Source organism: Centruroides sculpturatus, unplaced genomic scaffold (assembly GCF_000671375.1).
Source record: "Centruroides sculpturatus isolate CEXI.00-Female unplaced genomic scaffold, Cexi_2.0 scaffold116, whole genome shotgun sequence".
In the NCBI taxonomy this organism is placed as follows: domain Eukaryota; kingdom Metazoa; phylum Arthropoda; class Arachnida; order Scorpiones; family Buthidae; genus Centruroides; species Centruroides sculpturatus.
This window is the reverse complement of record NW_019384401.1, coordinates 69636-82332: the sequence shown is the minus strand read 5'-3', so window position 1 is coordinate 82332 and position 12697 is coordinate 69636. Positions and strand designations below refer to the sequence as shown.

Sequence of the window (12697 nt, the reverse complement as noted above, 5' to 3'; positions counted from 1 at the left end):
GCAAATGTCAACACTCCTAACAAGGGTTATTCATCCTCTTCATTTCCTTGCTTCCTTTCACTTAGTAATTCTTTGGTTATATTGTTTGTGTAAATTCTCGTCTGACTGCAGAACCTGTCTTGTTATTAGGACCTTCTCCAGATTTCCACTGAGTCTGTCATTGTCAGATCAATGGCCTGAGGCAAAACAAATTTTTGTCATCCCTGCTCCAGAACAGTATCGAACAGACAGCACTTCTAGATATGGGCTCTTGTAAAAGCAGTTTATAAACTTTAAAGTATGTTTACAGCCTTCATTATATTTTACTTATTATTTTTATTTATTTATTTTCTCCTTTGAATATTTCTGACCACTCATTTTGCCACACCTCTCTTTGTGGCTTGAGATAGTCACCTCATCACCTCATACATCAAGTTGGCTCTGAAGTCTGTCAATGAAGGATAAAATGAGTCGTAATCCATTAATGCTTTCTATACTGAGATTTGCTCTGTCAAAGAAAAATATCCTTTTGTTCTTGCTAAATGAGAAAAAGTTAAATGTATTTATACTTACTTGCTGAAGATTTCATAATTTGCTGTACTTACTTGGTTCTTTATTTGGAATGCTTTAACCTAGTATTATTCACTCGTACAGTGCAGCAGCACATGCTCCTTGACTTGTCAATGTCTGAGTGATCACTACAGCTTACATCCTCAGGAGATTCTTTACTATCATTATCATTTGCATCAGGACATTGTTCACTACAATGAGATATGCTACTCTCCAGTAACCAATTTTTTGGCACAATACATCCTCCACTTGTCTACTACGATTTTTAGTTCACAAAAAAATTAATGTATTTGTTTCAAACATTTTTTCAAGAATTATCCTCACACTCAATATTAATGATCTTTTATTTTTTTTTATATAACTTTTAATAGAATAAACCAACAGAGTTTGAACTTTTTTCAATATGTATGTGTTACAGTGAAAGCAGAAGGTCAATTAATGTCCACATTTACTAGTAACCATAAACATCCACTAAAATAATCTGTACTACAGTGTTTGCAAAATCTCAACTTTTGGCTTACTCCAAAAAATTGATAACTATCTGAAGAAGTTCACATTTAGTTACTTTAAGGATGATTGCAACTGCCCAATCTTGCAGTACAGGACAAGGCTTTTTCAAATGTTCTCGCATTTTGAAATGACACACTATGAAGTGTAAATACAAGAAGAATGGCACTTTATGCACTTTAAATTAGTGTTGCAACGAATAGTATATTCAGCCAGGAGCTTGGCCAAATAGCCGAATATTTGGCTTGATTAATGCACATACGAAAATTGGCACGCAAACCGCATTATGGCAAGGACCCTGCTCTCTATTGGCCCACTGTCACTACGCTTCACCAATCGCATTAATTCTTGACAGTTGTAACGGACAGATAAGATCAGGGGTGGCCAACAGTTTTTGCCCCTGGGCCAAATTGGAAAGAAAACATTTTTCATGGGCCGAACCAGAGGTTGCCCTAGGAAGATTTTGAGGTGATGCGAGACCTCATTATGGTGTCACCCTGTAGAAAGTAAACTGTACATAGAGATTACAGAAACATTTTTCACATTATCATGCATTATCAACATTCTACACTGTGCTTAAGTCATTTGTAATGGAGTGTTAATTCTAAATGCACAGCGAGTTGTTGACTGTTTTGTATTTTTTTTTTTTTTTCGGGCGTCAGAATTTTTCGTCGAGCTATTTGGACTTAACTACTGTAGCTACTATTGAAAGATTACTCACGAACCACATAAATTCATTAGATGGGTTTTATGTTGGCTGTACTGTCATATACTGTGATAAATGATTATATCAAATGTGGATAACAATGAAATGACCTACACATGTAAACAATGGAAAAAGAACAGAAGGACTGTGAAGTGAAAATGTGAAAATAAATATGAAATTGAATTGATAACATAATCGAACAAGTCGAGACAGCTTATTGGCACAAAATTCGCGGCCGTCAATGCCAAACAATTGTTGTCATAGACTTTGGAAAGCTAAATGCTTGTAATGAAAGTCACTTAGTGTGCACAAGCGAAAGCCTGTGGCCATTCGGGCAACCAAGCTGTCTTGAATCTGTTAAATCATAACTGTGACTTATACCGACGTCTTATCTGTCTCTTTTCTCTGTTATCACAGGTTACGATTCACGTAATTGTAAAATGGGAAATCTATGACGGAAAAGTGACGAATTGAAAGTATCTTGAACGTGTATTACGATGTATGCATAGACGTACTAGAGCGATAGAGGAAAGAAAAAGGGAAGAGCAAAGATGAGTGCTTAAAAGAAGGATAGGCAGGGTCAGACCCTCAGATGGGCAACAATTCTTGAACGAATAAGTGTGTATGGTACATGTGCTGATCTTTGTAATTATAGACTTATAGACTAAATTGTGAATACATGTGATTATATTAATATTATTTTCTTTTTTATTTTGTGCATGTTATAAGTTATAAATAAATATAAACAAACAACACTAACCCGATAACATTAAATCTAAATACCAAAATGATGAATTTACTGTGTTTTTGTTATTTCTTACTCCTGTTTTTAGGTATTCGGTCAAATAGTGATTAAATATTCGGCATTCGGCTGAATACCGAATAGTAACCGAATATTCGTTACATCACTACTTTAAATGTCATTACTTTGACTTGCTGCAATAAATAAAGATGCTAATTAAAGGTGTTTTCCATTTTATTTCAAATTTACTTTTTACAATCTCACCTTGTAAAGATAAATGAACAAACTAGAAAGTGTATACAATCACTAATAAATGTGGATTTATTATTTTAAAATAAACAATTTGTTCCACATTAACTGATTTCTTTAGTGAAGGTTTACATTCACTAGTAATAGATCACATTCATTGTACAATCCACTTTCACTGTAACCTATATATATATATATATATAGGTATAGGTATTAATAAAATAGTTTTAAGAAATTGATATTTCTCCAACCCCCAACTCCATGTCTGGAACAATTTTGTGAAATTCTTTGCAATAAATATTGTGTGTGTTATTTTTGTCAAAATCAGACTGAAAGATGAAGACTGATACAGTGAAAGGATGGTATAACAAACACTAGTTTAACAAAACTTTCAGTACAGCAAATTTATTTCGAATCCTCCACCAATTTCCTGTTCAGCTCAATTTAAAAAGGTTTCAGTTTAACAAATACCATTATAACAAAAATTTCAGTTTAACATAATAAAACTTCTGTCCATTACAAAAGAAAAGTTTCATTGTAATAAAATCCATAAATGCATAAACCATTCATTTTTTGTAAATGATTATTATGTTTAAAATAAATATTTCCAGATTGTTTATGTGTAATTCAACTGGCTTAACTGGCAACACCAATTTTAATCCTTATAAAATAAACCTTCTCCAGAATTTGAATTCATGTATGAGCTCTTCTGCATTTGACATATTAGAATATAGAAAGTTCCATCTGTTTGTAATTTTTCACCTGAAGCAGGTCTTAGAAATAGACCAAAATAATTCATTTTCCTGAAAAATCAGCTGAGGGAATATCAAGGTAGCAAGTTTTACATTTTAATCCTTAGTTACAATTTCAGCTTGATGCTATTAATCTACAGTGATTTCTTTTAAGTTTATGAGTTTAAAATGAAAACAATGACATGCAAAAAGGAATTAAATGATGGCATACTTACAGTACTCAGTATTTTATCAAAAAAACTTTGATAAACAAAGAACACAAAGAAAAATCTAACAACAAGTTGCTTAACTTTACTGGCAACAACATTTAAAACTGCATATGGTGCTATAACAGATGGCACCACATGCAATTTTATTGAAAAAGCTTTTTATATAATTATTATAAAATAGCAAAAAGCTTCATTTTTCAGGGAGGGATGAGTTTTATAAAACATTGTAAATGCTAATAACAAGTAAAATCTTCATAAGTCCAATCCTAGTTCAGATATGACACAACCTCTTATATCTCCCCCAACTCTCTAGACCTTTAAACACCAAAATTTTATAACATGAATTCCCCCTAATATAAAAACCTCCCTGCAAAATTTCAGAAATTTTTGATAAAAAGACAGGAGTTATTAAGCTTTAAAGTGGGTGAACAAAATCATGCCCCCCCGCACACAGAGAAAAACTTCCAAATTTTTTTTGCCTTTCTCAACATTTTCAGATCCCCCAAGTCCAAAAATGCAAAAGTCTTGGGGAGATCATTTTTTGACCAATCTTCCCTGCTCTGTTATACATAACAGAGCAGCTAAAGTAAAAATTACAGAAAATTATGGCTGCAAGCAGCAACAACAACAATTAGAGACAAGATTTCAACTAATCAATACGACTGCATTGCTATTTCAGATGTTTGCTCATGATATTTTTGATAACTTAATTTTATATTACAGTATAAATTTTTATTTCGTATTTAATATAACTTATGTTGTGAAAATGTGAAATTTGGTTCCATATAAATAGTAACAGATAAATTGTGTTTTGAAAATTTTTATTACTTTAAAATGCACACATTTTTTATTGTGAATAAAATTTTTATCCTTGCATTTCTGACTGTATTTCAATGTAACCAAATTTCACTGCAATGTAAATATTTTGATGGTCTCACAATTTTGTTATACCAACATTTCTCTGTATGTTGAAGAGGTGGGAGAGGATAATATTTTTAAAATAGTTAAATAATCCCATTTTACAAGTAATCATTTATATTAGTAATTTTATGTAAACATAAAGAAAGGTATTGGTAGTAACTATTATGGATGAAAACAAAGAATGCCTGGAAAGTCTAGCAACAACGTTACCAGATTCTTTTACAAATGGATTCAGTGCATGAAGATCATAAAGCACTCTATTCTTTGTTGACAAGATACACTGTAAAAGGCATTGACAAAGTAATTCAGACTCAGCTGTAATGTAAAAACTTTTCATGAGAAAGATTTGCAAAAATTGATTAGTCTCTTGCACAGCATGGCCAAAATCAATAATTTTGAAGATATTATTTGTCTGTTTCAAGTCTATGTTATACAATTTAGCAGTTTTGCAACTGACAACTGTTTCAGGTTTAAGGAATTTTCACATAAAGGTAAGAATTAGAAATTGCATTTCATCATATAAAATATGAATGAGAGAAGCTTGCTCATGCATTAACTTTGTCATTCGGGTAAATATTTTCATTACAAATCACAGAAAGCTCATCTCTACTTCTAACAGTTTGGTTTGTAGGATACCATATAATATGTGGATTATATGATCCATGTCTTTCTCTTTCTCATGTAGCTTGAATAAAAATTGGGATTGAGAGAGACAGCATAAAACTGCATTCTTCAATGAGTGAATAAATGGGATATTTATCCAATACTAGTTAAATCTGTCCAAGTTAATAAGTAACTTAGATATTTTAATTTATTGAGCATATATTTTCATGTCCAAGAATTTCAGAACCAAGTAATAAATTTGCTAATAATTATTGGTGAAAACACCCCCATGAAATGTAACATGAATAAGTTCAACACAGAGGATTAAATGCCTTGAATAATTACAGGTGAGAATATGATTATTATTTGTTACTAATTATATCATTAAGAAAATACTTTGGTTGAAATTAATGAAAATTCAAAATGAAAATATTAGAATATTATATTATGTATTTTCTGACTAATAATTTAACAAATAACAGTGAAGTATATTGTTAAACTCACCTATCAACACTGATATTGCCATGTGCTGTAAAATTTGCAATAAGCCAATACTAAGTGTGTCCTAGCTGCTAAAGTGATATGTTACAATAAAACTGCAACACACCCTAAAATACTGCATCAAGCTACAACCAACACATTATATGATGTGTAGTATAATGGTAAAATGAATGGAATAAGGATAGTATCTTATAACATAGAATTATGAATAATTACCCTAATATAAAATTACTAGCTGTTACCCGCGACTTCGTCAGCGGAGGTTTTGCAAGCAAACCCCATTTACATTCAATATTTCAATAACCATAGTAATTGTTATATAACACCTACTGCTGAAGAGAATTGCCAAGAATCAAACAAACTATTTTCAATTTGATCAATTTTCTGGAAAGTTTACAATCGTTCTATAATCGAACCAATATGCAATAACAAATTCAAATTTAAAACGGTTCGAACATTTTTAAAATCGAAATAGATAAAAATATTTATAACAATGTCTGAAATGTTATCAATTTAATACACCTAAGTACTCAATGAAGACTAAACATAGTTGAAAACAAAAAAAAATCGCATCTAAAATAGTACAGTAGAAGCCGTTCTTCCGGTTAAGCCTTAATCCTCTCCCTCTCCCTCCACGGGGGAATTTCAAAAAATCCCTTCTTAGTGTGCGTTTTCATGATGTACCCTAACTGTGTACCAAATTTCACCTCTTTAGGTTCAGCCGTTTGCTCTGGGTGATGATGAATCACCCAGTCAGTCAGGACAAGTAATTTTATATATTTAGATATAAAGTGCATATTTCACTATTCAAACTAACTTAAATATTGGCTTTAGTTTTAACATGTTTTTCACATTTTCACAACTGCTAATAGTACTGCACTTCTGTGCTATGGCAAAGTACTGTACCATACACAAGACATTTCAAATGTGCATTGGCAAAGACAATACATAAGGTTGTGCTATGTGTACCATACATGCCACTGTACTAAGCTATTATCTTTGCTCAGATCGAAAGTTATTTCAATTTTACACAAATATTAATTTAATTATCATAAATAAAATAAATGTCTGCATTAGAATTTAAAAAAATAAAGCAAAAACATAATGTCTTTATTTTGAATTTTGTTAATTATTACCAGGAAAACAATTCTATTTTAAAACAAAAATAATTAAAGAGACTGAAGAGGTTCTCATCCTTTGTCCATGTCACACCTTGGGAATAAAAGTCTTACAGTAGAGCAGACCTTTTTATTTAATATTTATATACTACTATGATCAAAAAGGCACTATTGTTGTTTGGTATGACTTTCATCGACACTTAGCAGCAATCTGCATGTAATCAGCTGTTTTTGTTTGCAAATAAATGCTTGTTTTGTGTATAAAAATTTTTTTAAATGTCAAGTCTAATTAAGCAAAGAACTTGCATTAAATTTTGTTTTTGCAACAGAATTACTGCTGAAAACATGTTGGAAATATTGTAAAAAGCCTTTGGTTATGATAGTCTATCAAAAATAAAGTTTCACTGATACAAAATGTTTTAGGAAGGTAGGGAATGCATTGAAAACAACCACACTTTGGTAGACCATCCACTTCAACTGATGCATTGCTCTAATCAGAGATTTGGTGCTCAATAATCATCATTTAACAATTGGGGACATTATTGAACATATTCTAGTATCATTTGGATCTTGTCAAGCAATTTTAAAAGGTCATTTGGGCTTGCAGCACATTGCTTCTCAAGTCTACCAAAAACATTACTTTTTTCCAAAAATGTGTTCAAGTCACCAAGGAAATGCTTTCTCAAAATGAATCGTTCTTAAACACATCATTACCAGTGATGGAACATAGATATATGATTTTGACACCAAAACAGCTTGATAATTGAGTGAATGGCACTTGAAAGGTAAAGCAAGACCAAGAAGACAACATCAAAGTCAGTCAAAATCAAGGTTGCGTTGACTGTTTTCTTCGATTATTATGGTGTTGTGAATCACAAATTCCAACTGTGAGAGATGTGAAAAATCAGTTGTTGGTTTGGATCCTGGAAAATAACTTAAAACACTTGTTAACAGGAAACAATGGTTTAATATACAGAAAATAATGTACAGCAAATTCCACAGTACCTAATCTATCAGCCTCAAATCTTTGCATGACAAAACTCAGCCCAACACACGTTGGACCACTGATACACAAGCTTCTGCACAAAACACAAATAAAGCTGATGTAAACATATAATTAATATATAAAATCTTATACAGGATATTAATACTATCTTTAAAAAAACTAGTTTATGTACTAGGACAATCTGACAAATAAAAGAACAAAAAAAAACTTTTCTTCAGTAGAGGGCAATGTACACTAGGATCCCACAAGAAAGTCAGTTAATCTCATCTGATTTTCCTTTGCTCAGATCTGAAAATCTACTTCTCGCTAAATCTCAGGCTGCCTGCTCTGAAGATCTACTTGACTCCTTCCTTTGCTTTGTAATCCATGTCCAAAGTGATCATCTCTCCAGCCAATAGATAGTTCTCTCCCTTCTTCATATCTCCGGATTGCCTCCATCCATCTGTCAGACCAGTCCTTCTGAGGAAGAGGGTCTTCACTAAAACAAAGGAGCTGGTCTGAACAAGTTTACACAATAATGGAATAAACTGGGAGACAAAAGAATCTAACAAAAAGAGAGGAAAAAAAAAAATATGGCAGACTGCCAAAACTGGTCAAACTGTCAACAAAGATTATTATTTAAGTGTTGTGTGCCATTTGCTTGAAACAATTTGTAGAAAACAACCTGATCTGTGATGAGAAAACTCATGGAATTTGCACCATGATAATGCACCTGCTCATAATGCTCTTGTTGATGAATTTTTGGCCAATGTGTTATGGTGCCAGGCAATGTATCACTTTTTCCTATTTCCTCAACTAAAATTTCTACTTCATGGTCACTGTTTTGACAGAATTGATGCCATAATTTCTGCAAGTCTGAAGGGATTTCATACAAATGACTTCAAAGCATGTTTTGAGGATTGGAAAAAATGTTGACGCAAGTACAGTACATTACAGTGAGGGAATTACTTTGAAAGAGATGAAATAAATTTTTAAGAATAAATTCAAATCTTGCATTTTATTGAACCATTACTGATATTTTTTCATTACAGAGATATATGCTTATAATTGTCACCATCAATGGAAACTTTATTTTACATGTTTTACATGCTGAGACAGACAAGTACCTACAATAAAAAGTCAACTCCACCTTCAGACTGTTTTATTCCCAAGATGTGAGGTGTGACCTGGACAAACGATGAAGACTTCATGAATCGCCTCAGTTATTTTTTGTTTTTTTTTTAATAGTAATTATTTAATAAGAATTAGAAAAACTTATTTCACACTAATTATTAATAGTTAGTCAAACTATAATTAATTAATTAATTTATTTATTTACAATATTACTAGCAATGTCATTAAGACAATGTTTGTCAACCCCATACAACAAAAACAACACACTCAGTAAAATAAATAAAAGAGTTAAATAAAATAAAGCAATTTTTTGCAAACAGCCTTAAATTTAATGAATTCAATGTAAAGTTTATCTTTGATTTTTACAGCAGTCTTCTGATAGCAGTAAACAAAAGGTAATGTTAAGATGACAATATAGAGAGTACAAATGTATAGTATTTCTGGTATTAATGGAGAGAGTGTGAAGATAAATGTGAGTAGACCATTAAAATATTTATAAGTATATATCAAATCAAAATATTCAATGCATTTATAGAAATTTGGTAAACCTAGGCCAGGGGTGGCAAACTGTCGCACATAAGGAGAAATCATCTGGCACGTAACGTATCGTATGATTTTGATTTATTGTTTGTCTTTTTCAATCATTGTTTCATTTATTCTAATTAAAGCATTTTCGTTTAATTTATTTAAATATCGTTATAGCTTTAAAGATGTTTATGCGTGCCAAAGTTTTAAACTTCGAGTAATGATATTTAAATAAATTAAATGAAAATGCTTTAATTAGAATAAATGAAATAATGATTGAAAGTTTGTCTTTTTCAATCATTATTTCATTTATTCTAATTAAAGCATTTTCATTTAATTTATTTAAATATCATTACTCAAAGTTTAAAACTTTTGCATGCATAAACATCTTTAAAGCTAAGTATGCTTCAGTATGGCATGCGAGCTCAAAAAGTTTGCCACCCCTGACCTAGGCAAACAAGTACAACTTCTGGACAGTCTGTAAATGAAAGGTTAGAAACTTTTTAAATAAGATATAATTTTAGCCCATTCTGAATAAAGTTTATTTAAAGTAGATAAAGGAGCAGAAGTTCAGATAGTTAGGGCATTCCCTACAAATTGAGACCTGTTTAATTAAATTTTCTATATGCAGTTTGAAAGAAAGTTTCGAATCAAACATTATAAATATCTAAATCTTGAACTCTGTCAAGTATTTCCAATCTTTGATTACTGATAAAAAGTTATTGCAAACTGGTGCTCTTACCAGGCTATAGATCATTATTTTAGTCTTGCTATAGGTTATTTGTAAATTTAACTTCTTAAGTAAGGTATTAAATTTACTAATATCGCATTGTAATAAATGACAAACAGCTTTGAGAAAAGGTTAAATACCTTTTCTACTGGATATTCAAAGGTTTTGTGAGTCATTGACAAACAGCTATTGGCAAGTTTAATATCATCGGCATATGCAGTGAATGAAGTAGAAATACTAGTTTTTTATTTGTTTCATTTATATAGGCTATGAACAGTAGATTACTAAGGTTCAAACCCTGAGGTATTCCTATCAGTGGTAAAAAATGCAAAAAGTGAAAAGTAAAAATTGAAAATCCTAATCTGACAAGTATGTTATAGGAAAACATTATTAAGCCAGGTCAAAATAATGTTGTCAATTTCAAATTTTCAAAGATAATTTGTCTAAGCTTTTGATTCTGTTGTTATTTAAAACAATAGAATCAAAAGCTTTCACTCAATATCAATGTATGCCATGTAGGTAAGAAGTTTTAACTTGAAATTCGGTAAAATGATATGCTGAATTTCAAGGAGATTGATTGTAGTAGAGCAATATTTTATACTGGAATGCGGAAAAGTCATAAATGGGAGGTAATCGGGGGGTAGATGATTTTATATAGGCAGATTTTGAATAATTTCAACATGGCAAGGGCTAAAGAAATTGGACAGTAAGAGTTAACTTATTTTTCTGGGACAACAGCAATGACTGTTTGAGTCCATTTGGCAGGTATGTAGTCGATATCTAGAATCTAGGGAGAATAGGTGAAGGAAAATGGTGGTAGACAAAGGAGCTAATTTCTTATAAAACATGGAACAAATAACATTGGGACTAAATGTAGATGTAGCAAGTGAATTTATAGCATCGGAGTGAATAGAAAAAGAAAATAAGTGACTGAATAATTTGGCAGGTATGTAGTCGATATCTAGAATCTAGGGAGAATAGGTGAAGGAAAATGGTGGTAGACAAAGGAGCTAATATATTATAAAACATGGAACAAATAAACAACACGGAAAAACAAAATAAAAACAATGCAAATTAAAAAAAATGCAATATAATACAAATGAATAATAGAAAATTAAAATTAAACATGATGTTCTAAAGGCATGTTAAAGAGCACGAAATATATGCTCTTCTCACATACACTTCTAAAGCAGCTCTTCCCACAATTATATTTGATGTTTAAAGAAATATTGCAATAAATTAAATATAGATGTTTCTGACATAATTAATTTTGAAAAATTTTCTGGACAGAAATCATGCCCATAGCAAAACAAAAAAAAAGTTTTCTATTTAATTGTGGCACAATTTATATGCAAGTTCATGTGCTGCAAGTAATACCTTTCTTGCTCAAAAAGCAACCTTAGTGTTTCTTGCTTTATTTAAACTTATCAGATCATTTAAAATTAATACAAGAAAATTACTGTTAAACATGTTTTTNACTAATCTTATGAATATTAATATCATATTTCCTTGATTGTAAAATATACTTTAAGTAGCTTGAATTAACGTAAGAAGCATTTTCAGTTTATTTCCTGTTTTGTAGCAAGCAAATAAATATTTAAGATTTGTACTTATATTGAAATATTCTCACAGGATACTTGATTCATAATATATTACTATTCTTTCTTTTTTGAACTTTTTATGCTCTATAGACACTAAGAATTTATTTATAACAAGTCCATAACTGATTCAGTTTGGTACACAATGGGTTCACAGATGACAAGAAATGGAACCAAATATATTCAGAATAAATCTGAAAATTTCTGAGACTGGTCCTCAGAGCAGCAGATTAATACTTCAATGACCTCAGTCATCTAGATTGAGAATAATAATTTCAAACTTTATATACAATTATACAATTTTACTTTATAAAAAGCTTTTATTTTGATACATTATCATATGTGTTTATATAAATTTTAAATTTGAAGAAAGTAGTTATGATAAATAAAATATTGAATGGAAAAGTATATGAACTAAACTGTAAGAAAAAAATACAACTTACCTTGATTTACACCAGAAAACTAAGAATTACTCCTTCAGAATCTACAATGGACTGAACTGATAAAATCCTTTATCTTCCATCATTCAATAACTTATATAATTAAACTTAAAAAATTAGATTAAATAAAAGTATGCTATAAATGTTTAATCTCTCAATTAATATTTAGTTCTTATCAAATTAAAAATTTACTTCATTATGTACCTTAATATGTATCATATGAAGATGTAGCTTTGTTAGGTTTATAACTTGTGACTGAATAATTTGGAAATTAATATTAATTTTTATATATTATATCAATAAAATACATTATAATATATTATAATATATACTGCATTATAATAATATATATATATATATATATATATATTTGGGTTTGGTTGTTGCAAACAGAAAGAGCAATATTTTAATGCTTGAAATGGCATTTC

The 12697-nt window shown here is 30.5% G+C and overlaps 1 protein-coding gene across 1 annotated transcript in view; it reads right to left on the bottom strand.

The window, feature by feature from the left end:
• LOC111618648 overlaps window positions 1-12697 on the bottom strand; it is a 129385-nt gene that overhangs the window by 51045 nt on the left and 65643 nt on the right. Inside the window, exon 15 of the mRNA XM_023360206.1 lies at window positions 8203-8360. Within this exon, the coding sequence (XP_023215974.1) occupies window positions 8203-8360 (158 nt within the window). The remainder of the gene's footprint in view (window positions 1-8202; window positions 8361-12697) is intronic.